A 20,668-nucleotide genomic window follows, 5' to 3' on the forward strand; every position below is an offset into this window, starting at 1 on the left:
CTGGTCATTGATCATAGTGGCTGAGGCAAAGTCAGACAACATCTGGAGGGCCACAGGGTCCCCATCCCTGCCTTAGAGCCTGCTCTGACAGCTGACCTGCTGCTCTTCAGCTGTTCCAAGCCATGCGCTAGGACTCAGAGGTTCCTTTCTCCTGGTCATAGCACATGAGAAATCTAAAATGATCACCAGGGAACACATAGTCTCTCTTCAGCAGTCCCATATGAGAGAGCACATGGGACTGCTGAAGAGTCCCATAGGTTGTAAACTGCCCAGAGAGCTCTGGCTATTGGGTGGTATAGAAATGAAATTAACAACAACAACAACATGATGATGATGATGATGAAGATGAACAAGTCCAGAATTTACCCAAATGGTTGGCTGCTCTTATTGTTCCAATTCCATGTGAAGAGGCAAGCCAGGGAGTGTTGAGCCCAGCGTTGCTTTACCGTGGTGTACAGAGAGGCTGGTGGAGGCAGCAGCATGTGGTGGTAGTATGTTGGGAGGCAGATGAATTTTTTTAAACAGTGAATAGTTCGACTACCAAGCCTTCTAGTCTTGTGCTTGTAATTCTTAGTCAGTTCCATTATAACCTGGCTGGCTTTTTGAGTAGTAGCACTGAAGCACAGTCATGTATTCACTGCCTTGCGTGGGCAAATAATCTATCCCTGTCTAGACAGCAAAAATTCCTACAACTCCCAGAATTCCTCAGCCAGCTATACTAGCTGGGGAATTCTGGCAGTTGTAGGACATTTTCTGTTTAAACACGCATAGGATTACACCCTTAGTTCCCTTTTCTGGCTTATTCTCAATTCTAGGGTAAATTGGCAAATCTGCATGTACTTTAAATCTCATTTGCCTTTGACTGTATATTTGCCCTAGTTGATTATTCAATGATAGCTTTGAATGTCAAAATGCATGGTGGCTTTTAGGGAGTAGGTCAGAAACTTGTTCTTAATTCTTCAGCAGTCAAAGCAGGAAATATTCTCTTGGATTAATCTGGCCAAATCATAAGGCAGGATACAAGTACCTAAAGCCTTCTCAGTGTTACTTGTCCAATTTTACTTGAAAACTTCAAAGAGTGGAGATACCACAGTACCTTAGATGGTTTGCTCCACTGTCAAACTTGTATTATCTTGTGCAGGTCATTCTATTTGCTATGAAAGCTTTCAATTGTTGCCTGAGGATATAGACAGAGTGAGTTTAGATGCTCATTTATTTATTTCTGCCCACCTACTCACTGAATCCATGTCCATCCTGGCTTCTTTACAGCTAGCCAGGAGAAATTGGCCTCTCTTGTGATAGCTGTGTAAATCTTTCCTTACGTGAGGGAAGGCTGCCAGCTGCCTTAAAATATGTAATAGTGCAACCCCTATTGCAAACGCCATTACTTGCCCCAGCAGAAATGAATTATCTGGGAAATTGTTGACCAGTTTCTGATTTAACATTCTTTGGCAAGGCTGTCAAGTATATAGGTTCTAGATTGATTTCAAGCATTCCTGGTTGAAACAGATTCTCTGGATTGATTTTAGTCTGGCTATAGAGGTGACGGATCCAAATTTGCTTTCCTTGCATGATGATTGATGTCAGCAGTATTTGATGGAATTAACCATAACATTATGTTGGTTAACGTTTGTTTGTTTATTTATTTATTTACATTTATATTACCTGCTAAAAGGCATCGAGGCAGCGTACAACAATGTAAGACAATAAAACCTTACAACCCCCCCCAAAAAACCCATTTAAAACATTATTTAAAAAACCTACATATTTTAAAAGGCTAAATTGAAAAGATATGTCTTTACACTCTTTCTAAAGGCCAAGAGAGCGGGTGGCGGGGGGGGAACCATAGTTCTTGAAAGAGCATATTCCATAGTTTGGGGGCAACAGAGGAGAAAACTCTTTCACAGGTGCCTGACAAATGGCCCTCTCTGGGTAATGGAACCCTCAGAAGGGCTTTTTCTGCATATCTTAATACATGGGCAAGTTCATAGTGAGATAGGTGGACCCATAGATGACCAGGCCCTTAGCAGCTTAGGGCTTTAAAGGTTAAGACCAACACCTTGAGTTGAGCCTGGAAAGCATGTGTCAACCAGTGCAGGTCTTTCAGCATAGATATAACATGGTCCCGATACCATGCATCAGTTAGCAAGCTAGCTGCCACATTTTGCACTAATTGAAGCTTCTGGACGCTCTTCAGGGGTACCCCTTGTAGAGTGTATTTCAATAGTCAAAATGTTGGCTATATGTTTGAAGTGAGTAGTCAACAGTATCATGATGACATTAACTTCTATTTTTCATTTACTTTGGTTCTGGAAGCAGCTGCCCCAGTCTTTTTCTTGATTAAAATCCTACAGGTGTTCTGGACTGGAAGAGTCTCAAAACATAAGGCATAATCCTGATAATACTGAAGTAATGTTTTCAGGAAGCTTATGTACTATATGCTTGTTTGTGGCTTCAGAGTACTTCCTGACCTAGTTTTGTTCTGGAAGAGCAAGTGGTAATAACAGCCAGGAATGCTTTCATCTGTTATATCTGATAGGGTGGCCATGCTTCCTCCTGGAGTGCAGAGACTTTATGACTGTCAAGAATTTGTAATTCCATGGATGGACAATTTTAGTGTGTGGAGCATGTTGTTGCCCTTGAAGACTGTTCTGAAGCTCCTGCTAGTGCCAAGCATGACTGCTTCTATTGTGATCAGGGTTGGCGAGTAAGAACCCACTAGCACCATGTACATTAACAGTGCTATATAAATAAATAATAATAATAATAATATTAACACTATGGACCAGCCTTAACCGCCATTATGAATATGTAGACCCCAATCAAGATTTATTGTGTTGGGTGAACCTGGCTAAGCGGGGTTATTTGAGAGTTAAACAACCCTAGAACAGACAATAGGTATTGCAAGGCATGTTTAACACTCAAATAACCCCCATCAGCTGGGTTCACATGACGCAACAACTCCTTTGCTGAGGGAACTGCACTGCTTGCCTATTCACTACTGGGCCAGGTTTAAAGTTCTGGTACTATTGTACAAAGCCCTAAACAACTTGGGTCCAGGATACCTGAGAGTGCACCTTCTCCCTTACCAACCTGCCCGATCGCTGAGGGCATGCTCCTGGTGATTCCAGATGGGCCTATGGCCCGTTTAGAGTCCACCAGGAGAAGAGTCTTCAGTGTGATGGCCCCTTTTCTTTAATCCTTTTAGTACTTTACTTCTTATGTTCATTTATTTATTTATTTATTTATTTATTACATTTCTATCCCGCCCAATAGCCGGAGCTCCCTGGGCGGTTCACAAAAATTAAAAACATTCAAAGTATAAAACAACAGTATAAAACCATATAAAAGCTCAACCAGATAAAAACAGCAGCAATGCAAAATTACAAATTTAGAACACAGAGTTAAAATTTATTTATAGACTGTTAAAACGCTGGGAGAATAAAAAGGTCTTCACCTGGCGTCTAAAGGCATATAATGTAGGTGCCAAGCGAACCTCCTTAGGGAGCTCATTCCACAGCCGGGGTGCCACAGCAGAGAAGGCCCTGCTCCTCCTGGTAGCCACCTGCCTCACTTCCTTTGGCAGGGGCTCGCGGAGAAGGACCCCTGAGGATGACCTTAGGGTCCGGGCAGGTACATATGTTCATCACTCCGGAATCTATTTTAGACATGGAGCAGTATATAAATATTGTAAAAATAAAAATGATGGTGGCCAGTTCATACCACAGCTCATCGAGGGTAAGTTCACCTTTGATATTCTGGAGGCTCTGGCCTTAGCAAGACCTAAGGTTTATCCCGGGGTCATCCCTGGGTCATCCCTGCCTGCTCCCGGGATCCACCTGTGTGTTGTTTACATGAACAGGGATGACCCCGGGACGATCCTGGGTTAAACCTTAGGTCTAGCTAAGTCCTGTCATGTTTTGCAAACCAGGACTGTATCTTTATTGTTCAAATGCCAGTGATATGGGGCAAAATAATTTCCACAGAGAATTTGTCTAATTCTTTATTTTGCCGCAGATTTTTTTTTTCCATTTTAGAAGTTCACTAATAACAAGGAATTAAACAGCTTCATTTCAGGTGATTATCTCTAGCAAGTATGCAAGAGAAATCATATATCTTACTGAAATACATATTTTCTTATTCTGGAAAGAACGAATTGGAAGTGACAGTGTAATTAAAACCCTCCCTGGAACTTCACTGGAAGAAAATCAAACTTTGTTGAAGTAGATTAGTGGTTGTGAGCACATCATCTAGAATCCAATATAAACTTCTCCTGTTGACCTTCAAAGCTTTTCACGGTCTAGCTCCTTCCTATCTCTCCTCTCTCATCTCACACTATTGCCCCGCTCGTGCTCTTCGCTCCTCTAATGCCAGGTCTCTTGCCTGCCCAAGGGTCTCTACTTCCCTTGCTCGGCTTCGTCCATTTTCTTCTGCTGCCCCTTACGCCTGGAACGCTCTTCCAGAACATTTGAGAACTACAAGTTCAATCGCAGCTTTTAAAGCTCAGCTAAAAACTTTTCTTTTTCCTAAAGCTTTTAAAACTTGATGTTGTTCGGACTTTATACTGTTAGTTTTACCCTACCCTGTGCCTGTTTGCATTCTCTTCCCCTCCTTATTGTTCTACTATGATTTTATTAGATTGTAAGCCTATGCGGCAGGGCCTTGCTATTTACTGTTTTACTCTGTACAGCACCATGTACATTGATGGTGCTATATAAATAAATAAATAAATAAATAAATAAATAAATAAATAATAATAATCATGCCGTTTTGGGGGTTGCTAAAATTGATTAGTTTGTCAGCTGTTTTCAGTACCTTTCCCCCCCTTACATTTTAAAATGTAAAGGAAATACATGCTATTGACATATTTTTTTACAAGTATTCTAATAAAATATTCTACATAATACAATATTTAAATCACATTGAATTTCCCCCTCAAATATTTCAGGTCAAATTTGTAGTGTATTGGGATAAAAATTGGGATACAAAAATAACATTTAGTTTTGTTTATTAAATACTTGTAAAATAAATATGCCAAATTCAGTCTCTTCCTAGGGCATCTGAATTGTCATAAAAAACCTATCTGGAAAATGTTTCAGTTCAAAAATTTCCAGGAAACAGACATCGCTATCAAATGCACTGATCTCCAGTTAGCTTCAGGCCCATTTGTAACACTCAGTGGCCTAGGCTGAATTTGTTTTCCTTTATAGAGCATCTCACTTGTTTTGATCCATTGGTAAAGCTTTCACCTGATCACATCTTACAATGAGGTAGTATATGCCAGGGCTCCAGGCATAACGTTTTTGGTCAGTGGATATTGGTTGTGAAATTCCCTCTCTGTCTAAACACAACCGTAATGAGCTTTTGGAGGCAGGTGAAAATTATTTCATTCAGGCTGGTATTTGGGTATGGCAGTATACTTTTGGGAAGTGCTATAAAAGACTGGTGGGGAATATGTCACCCTCTAAATGTTTTGGACAACAGCTCCCAGCATTTCTGACCATTGGCTATACCGGCTGAGCTGATTACAGTTGAAGTAAAAAAAACATCTGGAGGGCACCAGTTAGGGAGAGTTAGTTTTGCATGGTTCATCTTCTGCAATTCCCCTTTTCCAGTTTTCCTGTCATAAGTCCTATCTTGATTTGATCTGTTTATAATGATTGAAATCAGGACACCACTAGGATGCACGTACTCTTGTTGTGCACGGTGCTGTAAATCAGGCGCAAAGGTGATTGGGAAGGCTTCACCTTAATCCAGAATGCAAGTGTTCCTGCTGTGCTTTCTAGGATTTTTTTGTCAGTGTACGCAATCCAATCACTCTTCATATTCACTTCAGTTTTAGTTTGCTCTGATTTCACTATTGATACAGTGGCTGCATTCACACATCATGGGAAGCTATGAATCTTCACATTAAACCATGATATGGATCAACAGCGTACTAGTGCATGCAACCCATTTGTTCCTGCTTCATGCAAGCTGGTAAACAAACCAGGAAAAGTGTAGCTTATGCCTGAACCTGGGACTATGGTTGATTGCTCTCAAACAAACTGGTTTTCACAATTTCAAATCCTCTTTTAAAGCTTGCTTCCAATCCTGGCTTGTCTGAGAGTAATTAGCTATCCTGGCTTGTTTGAGAGCAATTAGGTTCAGTCATAATAGGAAACTGTGCTTAACTGTGACTTTGTGGTTTGTTTACATGCTTGCATGAATGGATGAGCAAAACAGGAGAGAACAGGGTGTGTGCATCAGCACACTGCTTGTGCGCATGCTGGTTTAATAAGCCAGGATCCAAGGCTTGCTGTTACTTACCTGAGAGTTCCAACTTGGATGCTGCTTGCAGTTTTCAGCACCACTCTATAAACAGAGGAGACATTTCTTAAGCAATTTCCAATGCTTCTTGGGTTTTAGTTTCCATGGTGCTCATCAATAAAACCTCTAAAATAACTCCCAAAACAGAATTCCCTTTGATACTGAGTTTTCCAGTCAGCTAGGTTCTTTGTTAAATGCCTATGCTATTATCAGTATATTTGAGGGCTCTGAATAACTTTGTACTGCTTGTTAAATAAATACTAACACATTTTAAAAAACTCACTTGACTTTATAATACGCTAGCCCTAATTACTTCCTTTTCCATGGTTCATCTCTGAAGCATTTATACAATATTTATCTTAATTTACTTTTAGTGGAGAACTTAAAAGAAGTTTCAAATGTATTTTATGGGACTAATAATTCAATTGTTTTTCTTTAGTATCTGACATTGAAGGTGGCGATGGATTGCAGCTCAGAAAGGAACATGCGCTCAAGGTTTTTGCTTATATCAATTCTTGGACTCAAAGGTAAATTCAGTTTTTGAAGTCCTCACAATTTATGATGTGTCTGTGTAGGTGCATGCTCACATACGAGTACCATGTTTGGTAAAATATGTAGGAGGTATAGTAAAGATTGTGGCATGAAGATTTGAAAGAACGTATTCTCCCTTATGAGCCTGCCCGTGCTTTGAGATCTTCTGGAGAAGCCCTTCTTTCAGTCCCACCATCTTCACAGATGCGCTTGGTGGGAACTTGGGAAAGGGCCGTCTTGGTGGCTGGTCCAGTGCTCTGGAACTCTCTTCCTGGGGAAGCTAGGGTGGCTCCCTCCTTGATGGGCTTTCAGAAGCAGGCTAAAACTTTTTTGTTCCAGCAGGCCTTTGGGGAATAATCTGGCCCTCCATCTATGTTAATGTCTTATAATTTTGTTGTGTATTTTAAACGTTTATGGTTTTGTTTCCCTCTCCCCCCATTGTATGTTTTAAACTTTGTAAGGCCACCTTGAGGCCCAGCATTGGGCAAAAGGCGGGATACAAATAATAATAATAATAATAATGATGATGATGATGATGATGATGATGAAGAAGAAGATAAGTTATTCCTTTTCCAGCTTACTCTGGTATTTAAGACAATATAGTAGAAGAGTATACAGGTACAAGCCAAATTGGGGAACAGAACATCTGATTGTGCCATTCTAAAAAAAATGAAGGCTTCTTTTATATAGAAATGTAGGCAAGTCCCCCTGCTTATTATTTTTACATACAGTATAATTTTAAAAGTTCATTATTAGTTCGAGGAAAAAAAGCTTTTGCTGGAGTTGTCAAAGGGGAAAACAAGATCGTAGCTAAGAAGTTTCAGTTTTGAATAATGATACTTGTTTGTTATGACTGCATGCAACATGCTATATTTGAACAGAAAAGCAACAAAAAAAAACCCTCCATGTTTTGGTAACTAGAAACCTGTTCAACTCAAAGTGTTTTGGGGAAAGGACTATGATTGGTAGGAAATCTCTTGCATTCTGACTACACAGCGGCCCCTAGATTTGTGGAACCCTCTACTTATATAGAAGAAGCAGATGCTTCTATTCACTGATGTCTAATAAATCTCTTGGTATGTGAGATTTTCTGTGGCTGCTGAGCTGGGGCTCACTTTGCTAACAAGCTCTTTCATGATGAATACTACAAGATTGGCTGGATTAGATCCTTTTAGGGCAATGTTGCCATTGCTCTTGTGCATCTTGAAAGAAATGGATTATCCCCTGGAATTAATCACCAGTAGCTGTAAAGCTCAAGCAGTCGCTTCAACTTCACTGTGAATTTCTGAAGTTTGCTACCATTCACTTTGCTACTCGGTACATTTCTAATACAAAACCTACCTGTGTGCTTTTAGTTGAATGCAGTTATCTACTGAGATGCCAAAAGATGGTTGCTAATAGCAACCACAAATGCAATACTGCTATCTGCCTATTTCCTACATAGCCAACATAAAGTGATTGGAAGGGTTTACTCTGGGAAGGGTTTACTCCAGTCAGCCACAACTAGGCTGGCAACTGTTACCCAAAGGACCTTTTCTTCTGCCGCCCCCAGACTGTGGAATGGCCTGCCTAAGGAGATTCGTCAGCTTAGAGCTCTCCCTGAGTTTTAGACAGCCTTAAAGACTAGTCTCTTCCGGCAGGCCTGCCCAGATGAATTTTGAACCTAAGAATTTTAAGATGATGTGATTGTTATTTTAATATTGTATTGGTTTTATATGCTCTTTTAACTAATTTTATGAATTACATTGTGTTTGGTGTTGTTGCCCGCCTCGATCCAGAGGGAGAGGCGAGTAAATAAATAAATATATTATTATTTCCCCCCTCTCCAACTTGGTGTTAGGTACAAAAGATGAACCCCACCTCCTCAGAGTCCTCTGGCGTATGCTGAGTACTTAGAGGAGGAGTGGGGTTGGTTTCTCACTTCATGCTAGGCGTTGGAGAAAGTCAGAAGCAGCATGAATGTCTCTTCCGTTTCTGACATTCCCCAACACCATGCATGAAGTGCTTTGGGATGATAGTTACAGTGTGTTTCCAATTTGTCTGTGTGCTAATAAAATTGTATCCTTTAGCAGCATTGATTCTCTTTCCCCATTGCAGCCTTATGCTCCTCCCCAAAATCTGCTCTGGAAGGTTGAGGGAACCATGATTAACCCATTGTTTGTTGCCTTACTGGGTAGGGCACCAAACAGTTGATCGAACAAAACACAGTTTGTTTTCTCAATCCCTGAGATGTTTATTGACCTCCTCCTTTGCCCACTCCCTCCCTATATCCCAAATGCCTTTGCAGCATTGTAATATTGGCATTTAAGCCACTGGGTTTTATTTTTTAACATTCTTGCCTGCCATTTCTGTAGACTAGCAAAACAACCCATGAGCATCCCACATTTCTGGATTCACACATCACATCAACACATGGATTAAACATCTCAGAGTTCACAGTCTAACAAAAAATCATGGGTCCTCTTTCTGGCTTGTTTGTGGTTAACAAACCATGGTTTATTAGCACGGACGGGTTCATACAACATGACAACCAAAAATTCAACAAGTCAAGGGCTAGCATTACGTGTGAACCCAGTCAATCTGTATTGAAATAGAATTCTATTTAATTCTAAATAGGAGAGAGGAAGCAGCAGCCAGGCACCTCTCCACCGTGCCTGGGTCCAGCTCCAGCTGAGAGCCCCCCTCCCTCCTGCTGTCACCTGTAACTGCTGAACTTTCCAACTAAGATTGTAGTGCCTGAATTTGCTTTCCTTTCCCCCCCCTCCTCCTCCCTACCAATCCCCTTTCCTTTTGTGTCATGTCTTTTAGATTGTAAGCCTGTGGGCAGGGACTGTCAAGAAATACTTTTGTAAGCTGCCGTGAGAGCCTTTTTTGGCTGAATGGCGACATAAAAATCCTTAAATAAATAAAATAAATAAATTCTCAAAAATCTGCCCTGGAGTACTACCATAGGTAGAATGTTAAGGGAACAACACACTTGCCTGCAAGTAAGACTCATCAAACTCAGTGGGGCTGCCTTATGAGCATACATGCATAAGATTGCACTCTTGCAACTATTTTGTGTATTTTAAGAGAATTTTTTTTCTAATGATTTACTTGTTAAACTACTTTTTCAACAGGCAATGTCTGTGCTGCTTCAAGGAGTACAAGCATTTGGAGATCTTTAACCAAGTTGTGTGCGCACTTATAAATTTAGTGATTGCCCAAGTTCAAGCTCTTCGGGAGCAGCTGTGTAAACATTGCACTATTAACCTCGACTCAGCATGGCAAGATGAGAATAATCCATCTGATGAGCCACTGAATGTAGAAAAAGAATCTCATGGAGAAGAAGAAAATGGGGAAAGACACAAATCCATAGAGAAAAAGTTAGACTCGGGAAGAACTTGTATCCTGACAGAGGAAGAATCTACAAAGGGTGCTGACACCTTTAGCATATGGAGCACTGAGGAGAAAGAAAAACTTTTGCTTTGTGTAGCAAAAATCTTTCAGATCCAGTTTCCTCTCTATACTGCTTACAAGCATAATACACATCCCACAATAGAGGTACATGTTATCCTAATTGACAAATGTATTGTTTTACATAAATGAAAGTAAACATGAGTTTTGATTCCTGAATGCTATTAAATCTGGCAATAAATATTCACATTGAGTTGAATATCCTTCATGTGAAGTGTATTTCAGTGTCTGGGGCTTTCTTTTCTGTGATGCACCCTAATCAGAGATATGCAACAAGGTCCACATTGGAAACTTAACATGAATTGAAAGACTACCATTGGGCTATACGTTATTACCTACATACGCAGTGACTTAATTTTGTGAACATGTTCGATAGTTGGAGAATATTAACATTTTCCAGCACAGTTCTGATGGTAAATTGCAAAGTGAGAGTGACCCACTTCATACATCACAGCAGCAAATTGTGGGTTATTTAATCCATAATTTGTGGGATGCCTGCTGCACATGAGCCACTTCCACTTTCTGTAAGCAACTTTCAATCGGCCTATCAGAGGTTGTGAGTCTGATGTGTGAACCTGGACCTTGCAATTAACCTATGGTTTGTTGTTAACCAAGGACTTGCTGCCGTGATGTGTAAACTGGCCCAGTGATCAACAAGTTAATGAAATGTGAAGCCATCATGTGGTCAGTTTCTCTGTCCCAAATTTACCTCGATGGTAGCCACTGTGTGATGGCCCAAACTTACACATTGAGTTCTGTTTAACGATAGGTGGGAAACTTACCAAAGGGATGCTGATCCTTGTAGGATAATAATATATAGACCAGCTCTCGGCTTTATGGTTGAAGTGTAATCATTGTGAATACTGACGTACAACTTTTATTGTAGAGATTAATGTAAAATGATCTAATTGGGGGGTGAGATAGGCTCTCTGGGCTCACCTGATTCCTAGGGCCAGAAGGTGGTTCAGAGAGTAGGGAAATCGTGCTTGACCTGAAGGGTTCTTAGTACAATCCCCAAGCTGGCTGCCAAATAATTAGAAACAATTTAATAGTTCATGCCAAATTCAGGTTAAGACTAGTTGCCAGTGACGCTGGCAGTTTTAATTTGCAGAGGCTGAAACCATTACTTGGTTTATTGTTAGATGTCTTAGTTTCTCATCTTTTGCTATTTTGCCAAAGCTAAATATTTTGTAAATGTTCGGATGCTGTCTTCAAGGAAGTAGCTAGGCTTTTATTCAGCTGCATTGCTTCATAATGTTTGCAGCCTGATCCAATATATTGGCTATAATCAGACGTCACATAAGACAAACCTAGAGCTCACGCCCCTTGCATGCTCTCCCCTCTCTTCTCCTCCTATGCAGCCATGAGGTAGACTTCAGAATCTTCTGCTTTTGATTAACCACAGCTTGTTGTGTCATATAAACCTGGGACCATGGCTAATTTAATTTAAACAAGACAGCTCTGTAATCCATGGCCTAAAGCTAGCTTGTTTGAAATAACCATAATTAAGATTAACTGTGACCCTGTTCAGATGACATTCTAAACCACGGTGGTTGAGCATTTTGAGCTAAACATTACGGCTTAGCGTGTAGCGTGAACCATTCCTAACCATGGTGGCTACATAACCATCGTTTAAATATGCTTAACTAACCATTTACTGCAAAAGGATTAGTAGCCTAACCATGGCTTAGTGTGTTGTCTAAACAGGCCCAATATTTTACTGGGTTTGTATGATGCAGACAGGTGTGGTTAATCAAAAGTGGAAGGGAGGGGTGCATGAGCCGAGTGGAGAGCCTCATCCACACAGAATAACGGGCTCAAGTTAAAGGAAGCCAGATTCCAGCTGGACATCAGGAAAAACTTCCTGACTGTTAGAGCAGTACGACAATGGAATCAGTTACCTAGGGAGGTGGTGGGCTCTCCCACACTACAGGCATTCAAGAGGCAGCTGGACAGGCATCTGTCAGGGATGCTTTAGGGTGGATTCCTGCATTGAGCAGGGGTTGGACTCAATGGCCTTGTAGGCCCCATCCAACTCTGCTATTCTATGATTCTAAACCAGAGTTAAGTTTTACATTTGAGCAGAACTATCAGAAAACTGCTGCTGCAGCCAAAACAAGTTTTGTTTCAGAAAAGCAGGGCAGAAAGCAGCTTACAAGGCAATGTAACTCTTCCTCCTTTCCATCGTTACTGTGAGTGTAGATTTTGATAAGTCTACATTTATATTTATTTATTTATTTATTACATTTTTATACCGCCCAATAGCCGAAGCTCTCTGGGCGGTTCACAAAAATTAAAACCACAATAAAACAACCAACAAGTTAAAAGCACATTTTGCCCAGTGAGCCCCATACAGTGCTATGTAATAAGGCTGGTTGATTATTTTATGTCAGAGAAGCATAGTTGACCTTGTATGGCACAGATGTGCTCTGTCTAAGATTGTCTAGGACTGTGCTCAACATATTTATTTAATTGTATATATACTGCTTGATATCCCATGAGGCATACTTACAATACAGTATAAAATAAGGTGAGATAAGGAATACATTAAAATTTTCACACAAAGAACAGTAGAACAGCGTGGTGTAATTACTAGTCAGGGAAAGCCTGAGTAAACAACAGATCACTCTTCAAGAAACGTTTAAAGCTCACTGGCGTTTCTGCCTCTCGAATCACATGTGGGAGACCTCATTGACTCATTGGATTGAAATGTTCTATGTACCAGGGAAATTCAAATCTTACATTACTTTTCTTGATGCCCAAAGGTACATAGAGTTTGGTGTGGGAAAAAATAATTAAATAAAACAGTAGTATCTTTTTTTAATCACTAATTTCTTCTGTGTGCAAGCATGTGCCTTTTTGAAAGTGCAACTTCAGTAGTTTTAGAGCAAACATGTACATTGTTGGAAGCTCATGACTGCCATTATAAATGCTGTGTGTTCAAAATATATGTAGAGGATCTTGGTCTTTTTCTTGGGTATTAGTTGCATTCATACTTTAAATAATTGTTTGTTTGTTTGTTTGTTTGAACAGGATATTTCTGCACAAGAAAGCAATATATTAGGGGCATTCTGTGATATGAATGTAAGTTTTCTTGGTTTCTATATATGAGATGCATGTAACTTTAATATATTATAGCTCTTTAAATGTAGTCAGTGAAGTCTGGGTTTGTAGTTGTCCAAAATACACAATGAAGAAAAGCTGTCTTCAAACATAGGAAGCTGCCATATATTGAGTTGGATCTCAGTATTGTCTACGTTGATTGGCAGCGGTTCTCTACGGTTTCAGGCATGGGTATTTTCCTAGCCCTTCCTGAAGATGTCAGGGATTGAACCTGGGGCCTTCTGCATCCAAAACATCTGTCCTACAATTGAGCTATGATATTAATGTGCTATCTAAGTAAATTGCATTATTTGTATCTTGCTTGTCCTTGCGCTGTACCTAGGATTTTCCTAACACTTCAACCCTGGGCACCAAAGAAGACTGCAGTTAGAAATCTTACAGTGGTCTTTGAGTGTCCTGAGGAAGGGAATTCCATACTTATAGGCTCATGTTGCAAGCACCTCTGCAATTGCCCTTGCTCTTTGGACTTCATATACATATAAAAATATTCAGCCATGCTCCTTTAAGTCTGACTATTCCAACAGGATGTAGAGGTAGCTTTAAAACAATAGGAATGGTGGATTTTCAATAAATCATAGTGGGTAGGTCTTCTCCCACTCACCTTGAGCAGGCAGGCACAATCCCATATAAAATATCCCATATTGGAATCACAGACCTCCACACCTTGTGACCACCAAACTAGATGCCCCCTCATCAGCCATGCATTGTGGTGTTCCTGCAGGATGCTGGACATCCTTGTTTTTGCAGACCCAGAGTGGCAGCAAAACAGGAAATTAATTAAACTCCTGAGTCATAGACAAACTTGTAGATAGACTCTGCACAATGAAGGATTTGGGTTACGTTTGCCAAATCCCACCTTGAGCCAGCCTGATGTTTCTGTGTCGACGTTCTATGTATGCATTGTCAAATTTGGCACTTAGTGTATGGATCTCAGGTGGGCTGAGGGTGGGCAGGCACAGTCTTAAATCTTCCATTGTAGATCAGCTCTGTTCACAACTGTGAAGAACAGTGGGCTTCTGTGCATTGCTTGGCGATTGTATTCAGCTTGATGTGTTGCAGCTTGCACAGGCCTGTGGTACTTGGGTCAAAAGGCAGAACAGGATTTCAATAATGAATAATAATAGCAAATGTATGTGATCATGCAGACTGCTAAGCTTCTTCTGGGCCTTCAGAGCAGTACAGCCCGATGACCCAAGGAGATATGCATTTGATGTAAAAGCTCAGTCTTTCAAATGGCGTCAGGCAGATTGTGCCAATATTGTAAACTGAGTTTAGATTTACAAATTTATTTATTTATTTATTACATTTCTATACCGCCCAATAGCCGGAGCTCTCTGGGCGGTTCACAAAAATTAAAACTTTCAAAGTATAAAACAACAGTATAAAACCTTAATATAAAATACAATATAAAAGCTCAACCAGATAAAAACAGCAGCAATGCAAAATTACAAATTTAAAACACCAAGTTAAAATGTATTTATAGACTGTTAAAATGCTGGGAGAATAAAAAGGTCTTCACCTGGCATCTAAAAGCATATAATGTAGGTGCCAAGCGAACCTCCTTAGGGAGCTCATTCCACAGCCGGGGTGCCACAGCAGAGAAGGCATTTACAAGATCTTTATAGCTCAAAAGACTTTGAATTCGGCCTGGAATTCAAAATGAAGTTGATGCAGATCCTAAAATACCAGTGTAACTAACCGTACAGAGAGGGTTTCAGAATAATGTATAGGAAGCATAATTAAGAACACAAGTTTGGGTGGGGAAAAGGTATATGTGGATGTTTTTCTTTTTAAAAATGTGTTTTTGTTTCCATAGGATGTAGAAGTACCATTGCACTTGCTTCGCTACGTTTGCTTATTTTGTGGAAAAAATGGCCTTTCCCTCATGAAGGACTGTTTTGAATATGGAACCCCTGAAACGTTACCATTTCTCATAGCACATGCATTTATCACTGTGGTCTCTAATGTAAGTATGCATCCATGTTTCTCTCATTTCTTTAATCATGGGATGTAATAAGTGGAGCCTGAAACCTTGTCATGGCAAGAGGCTTTCTTGTGCTAATGTGAGTTCTAGTTCCAGCAGACGCAGTCTCGAGGGACAGCCTTGGCTAATATTTAATATTCTCAATTCTAATAATACTAACTTCACTTTGTAGTTATGAAATTGTTGCCCTTTAAAACTGGGGATAGGCCTGCTTTTATGCCTATTGTTTCAACCATTGACTAAAACTCCAGATGAAGAGAAACATGGCTTGGCTGTTTGCAGTATCATATTTGTTCCAGTTTCCATCACTATTCAAACATGTTTTTTGAGTTCTTGCTTTCAGGATATGTACCATTATAGGTGGAATTTGTTTGTTCGGCACAAGTTCCCTTTTTCTCTCAGATGTTTCCAGAAGGGCTGGTAGGTTTTTAAAAATGCACTCAAATTGCACTTTCTGTCCAAAACAGGCTAATAAAAGTGCAGGCTGGTGACAGTAGTTCTTTAAAAACTGAATGGAAAATATTTGCCTTAAGTTAACATCAAGTATTTTTTGCCTTTTAAAAATTGAGCCAAATTCTTCAAGGCCCTGTGCTCCAAAGCAATTTGTAATAAACAGCACCACAATAACGTATTTCTTTTCCACCATGCACAGTAATTTAAAGCATGTCCTGATGCAATACAAGCAGTGGACTTGTAAATATAAATGAGGTTCAGTTACTTCTAATGGAAAACCACTGAGTAAAGGTAAAATAATTTCAGAGTAAATTTTAGGATTTTTATTTGGGTTTAACTTCACTAAACAGCTACCAATCAACTTATTTAACTCAAGCATGAAATGTAAAGAAAACCCAGTTATTTTTCATCATAGTGTCAGACTCTTGGGCTGCCAGTTTCCTGTATTGTGTTCCTCTGGCTTATGTGAAAGCTAATGCAGTGACAAATAACCACGCGTATTGTAGAATGAGCTATCTCTTCTTCTGAAGGATGCTCATTAAAACTTGTTACTGAATTATTGGCACAGAGAGTGTTTCCAGTTGTTTGCATTCGCGCATGTTTTAGCACTTACAGTGCGAGGCTGTTTCCTTTTACAGGTTCATTGTGTTGCTTGATTTTTGAGAATGGCCTCTTCTAAGTCTAGAACTGAATTAAGATAAAGCAAACATGTGTGATTGAAAAATTATCTTTAAGCTTTTCCTGGATGGATGGCTTTCAGATTTGTCCACCATCCTTCAAAGGGTGTTGGGCAAAGTCAAGTAAATGGACTCCGTGGTCCCAGTGGGAAGGCTTGTTTCATCCTCAGACGGAAGAGCAATCTAGTGACAGACATTATATAGTAGAACTTGTGTATAGTGGTGGCCAAATGACTGAGCTGTGAACTAGGAAATCCCTGGTTCAACTCTTACTTCAACCATGACCTAACTAGGTAACCTGGCAAGCCATGCGCAGCTCTGACCTCCATCTACATAAAGGGAATAATAAACTTGGCTATCTTGTGGAGAGATTGTCAGGAGGACTGTGTGCAGACCTAGACATTTGGCAGAGACATTTGGATCTCCATCAAGCAGCTGCAGAGTGGCAGGGGAACATCGTGGTTCAAAGCAGAGAAGCATTGCCTGCTGCTTCCTCACCTTCAGCATCCCCCCTGCCCTGCAAGCCTCCCTCTCTAACTGCTTTTCCATATGACGTGACAAACATGCACCTCAAACCCCAGCTAAGGGAAGAGCACCTGGGTGAAAGGGCTGCAAGATGAAGCATTAAACACCTGCTCCCATCCACTTCACATCATGTTCCCCCCTTGCTTTGCAAGTGGTTTAGCAGAAACCATGCTTCTGCCTTGAAATAACGTATATGAAGTGCTTTAAACATTAACAACACAATATTAATGCTGAATTTGTTGTTGTTCATGCTGCTTTTGTAGGTTTCCCTTTTTTCTTGTGGTATAGTATGACATATAGTATGACATATTTCTTTGTCAGATTCCCACTTGAATGGCCTTCCTCTCCCTTTCTGTGGGTTAATGGGAAAAGACACTTAAAACAGCCCTCTCCCACTTGGTGCCCACTTCCACCATTTGCAGCCTGCATGACCAGCCATGGTGACCGTGGACGATAGGAGTTCTAGCCCACACATCTCGAGGGCACCAAGTTGGGAAAGGCTGACTTAGGGGGTTGTTTCCCCTCACACAATTCATTTTCTATCCTTCTGGCCTAGGGCATCTTGGCAAGCTGGCATTCCATTGTCCTTTTCGAGTGTTCGGAAACTCCAGTTGGTTCCAAGAGCTGCAGCCAGATTGTTGACCGGGGCTGGTTACAGGGAGCACACAACTCCCCTGTTAAAACAGCTCCACTGGCTTCCAGTCTGTTTCCGGGCACAATTCAAAGTGCTGGTTATGACCTATAAAGCCCCATATGGCTTGGGTCCAGGTTATTTGAAAGAACGTATTCTGCCTTATGAGCCTGCCCATGCGTTGAGATCTTCTGGAGAAGCCCTTCTTTCAGTCCCACCTTCTTCACAGGCGTGCTTGGTGGGAACATGGGAGAGGGCCTTCTCGGTGGCTGCTCCGGTGCTCTGGAACTCTCTTCCCGGGGAAGCTAGGGTGGCTCCCTCCTTGATGGGCTTTTGGAAGCAGGCTAAAACTTTTTTGTTCCAGCAGGCCTTTGGAGAATAATCTGGCCCTCCATCTATGTTAATGTCTTATAATTTTGTTGTGTATTTTAAACGTTTTGTGGTTTTGTTTCCCTCTCCCCCCAGTGTATGTTTTAAACTTTGTAAGGCCGCCTTGAGGCCCAGCATTGGGCAAAAGGCGGGATACAAATAAATAATAATAATAATAATAATAATAATAATACCACCACCACCACCACCACCACCACCACCTCTAGGAAGAGAAGATCTCCTTTTCAATAGGCAAGGTTCTGTGACTCATGGTTTGAGTGACACTTCAATTTATACTGTTCAATTTGTGTATTTCTTGTATAGATCAGAATATGGCTGCACATCCCTGCTGTTATGCAACACATTATACCATTTAGGACCTATGTTATCAGGTATGTTTTGCAGATACTTCCCATTCCTGGTTTTCCTTTATCAATGTCTTGTCAACTTGAAATTGTTCATATGGTGCCTCTGACCTGACAGTCATCAAAGGCTAATAACCAAACAATATTGCTTGCAGTGATTTGATGATTGACAGGAATATAATCAACGGCATGAATATGAGTCTGGTGCTTAGTTTCTAATCATGGCTTTACATACACTGTAGTACTTAAAATTATGTGTCTGTGTTTCTAACTATTTTATCCCATGTATCCTGACAGAGCTGTGCTTTTATTAAAAAAATGTTTGTCCTAAAACAAAAAGGTTTTCGCAGGTGCTTTTTAAAATGTAGTGACAAACGGTGCAGTGAACCAAGTTATTTCCTGTTACACTTCTTAGGAAAATGTTGGCAGCTGCTGAATGCTGTACCTTGCTATTTAAGACAAAAATAATTGCGTTTATTCATACTTTTCATGGGCAAGTACTGATAAGCAATGTTGGGGAGCAGTATTATAGAGACACATTCAGATAAAATAGCTGTTCATGTCTCAAGCATGATAAATATTGGGAAATAATCTCCTGTCTCCAAGAACGGCAAAAGATTCAGTGGAAATGTACTGCAAAGCCAAATTGTGGGGAAATTATAATCTCTTTAGTAGCAAATCAAACACAAAAGCTTCTTTGAATTGCCGTGCTACCTGGAAGCTGTAAAACCCCTGAAAATAATCTCCCATCATCACTCTGATGGGTTTATAACATCCTGCCCAAAGTTAAGAAATAGGAAAGGTTTGTCTAGAACAGTGGTTCTCAACCTTCCTAATGCCGCGACCCTTTAATACAGTTCCTCATGTTGTGGTGACCCCCAACCATAAAATTATTTTCGTTCTTCTCTACACGATCCATTGCCATGGGATGGTTTGCTAATGAAAATAATACATAACAATAGCTTTAATAATACAAAAGATGATACATGACATAGTTCAGTCAATACAGTTTCCTAAGACCATCGGAAATATGTGTTTTCCGATGGTCTTAGGCGACCCCTGTGAAAGGGTCATTCGACCCCCAAAGGGGTCCCGACCCACAGGTTGAGAACCGCTGGTCTAGAATGTGGAATTTAGACTTTATCTAAACCTGGTATTTGAGAACCAATGTGGAGTGGGTAGTCTGTTGGAGTGAGGAGATTTGGGCCTTAGCTAGACCTAAGGTTTATCCCGGGATTGTCCCGGGGTCATCCCTGTTCATGTAAATGACACACAGGATATCCCGGGAGCGGGCAGGGACGATCCTGGGATAAACCTTAGGTCTAGCTAAGGCCTCTAATTCAAACTGGGAGTTCAAACTCCCATTCAGCCAGGAAGTTTGTTGGATGAATTTGAATAACTTAACAGGGCATTTATGAAAACAATATGGGATAGTTGTAGGTACACCTTTTGAGGATAGATGGAATACAAATGTGATAACTAAATTAAAAATAATCAGAAGTATTGCCAGAAGCCACATTCAGATGGTCTTACTTCTGACTTAATCAAAATAGACTTCCCTTATTCCCAGTAGATCTGTTGTCCTACCACTAGGAGAAATACATCTGGTAGTGAGACAACATTGGGCCTTTTCTGTGGTGGTGTCCTGATTCTGGAATTCCTGGCACCAACGTTTTTGGCATTTCTGCAACAGGCTAAGACCTATTGGTTTGCCTGGGCATTTGTTATAATTCAGTGACTATGACTGAATCTCTGTTGTGTTCTTGTTTCTTTCTGCTGCTTTTTACTGTTTTTATTAGATGTGTTTTACTGTTTTAATATTGTTACCCGCCCTAGATGTTTTCTGTGTTTTGTTTCAAAATTAAGGGCAGGAAATAATTAGAAATAAAACAAATATTAATTTGAACTTTCTTGTATTTTTCCATTCTTAGGTATTTATGCAAACTGTCAGACCAGGAGTTAAGACAGAGTGCAGCTCGCAACATGGCAGATTTAATGTGGAGCACAGTTAAAGAGCCGTTGGATACTGCCTTGTGTTTTGATAAAGAGAGTCTCGATCTTGCATTTAAGTACTTTATGTCACCAACTTTAACCATGAGATTGGCCGGACTCAGTCAAATAACAGTAAGATTTTTTAAAAAAATAATAATTAAAATATGTGTATGCTAAACTATTCTTTCTCTGTTCTTGAATAGTAAACTGTATTTACATATTCAAACTTAAGGGTTGGTCTACACACGCAGCG

The 20,668-nt window shown here is 40.4% G+C and overlaps 1 protein-coding gene across 3 annotated transcripts in view; it reads left to right on the forward strand.

Moving 5' to 3' along the window:
- The window catches only part of USP34 (ubiquitin specific peptidase 34), a 143,069-nt gene that overhangs the window by 12,515 nt on the left and 109,886 nt on the right, over positions 1-20,668 (forward strand). For all 3 annotated transcript variants that reach the window (XM_063123786.1, XM_063123787.1, XM_063123788.1), the window contains exons 2-7: positions 6,749-6,836; positions 9,960-10,383; positions 13,330-13,380; positions 15,236-15,385; positions 18,383-18,450; positions 20,355-20,547. In XM_063123786.1, the coding sequence (XP_062979856.1) occupies positions 6,749-6,836; positions 9,960-10,383; positions 13,330-13,380; positions 15,236-15,385; positions 18,383-18,450; positions 20,355-20,547 (974 nt within the window). The remainder of the gene's footprint in view (positions 1-6,748; positions 6,837-9,959; positions 10,384-13,329; positions 13,381-15,235; positions 15,386-18,382; positions 18,451-20,354; positions 20,548-20,668) is intronic.

This window comes from Elgaria multicarinata, chromosome 4 (genome assembly GCF_023053635.1).
Source record: "Elgaria multicarinata webbii isolate HBS135686 ecotype San Diego chromosome 4, rElgMul1.1.pri, whole genome shotgun sequence".
NCBI lineage: Eukaryota > Metazoa > Chordata > Lepidosauria > Squamata > Anguidae > Elgaria > Elgaria multicarinata.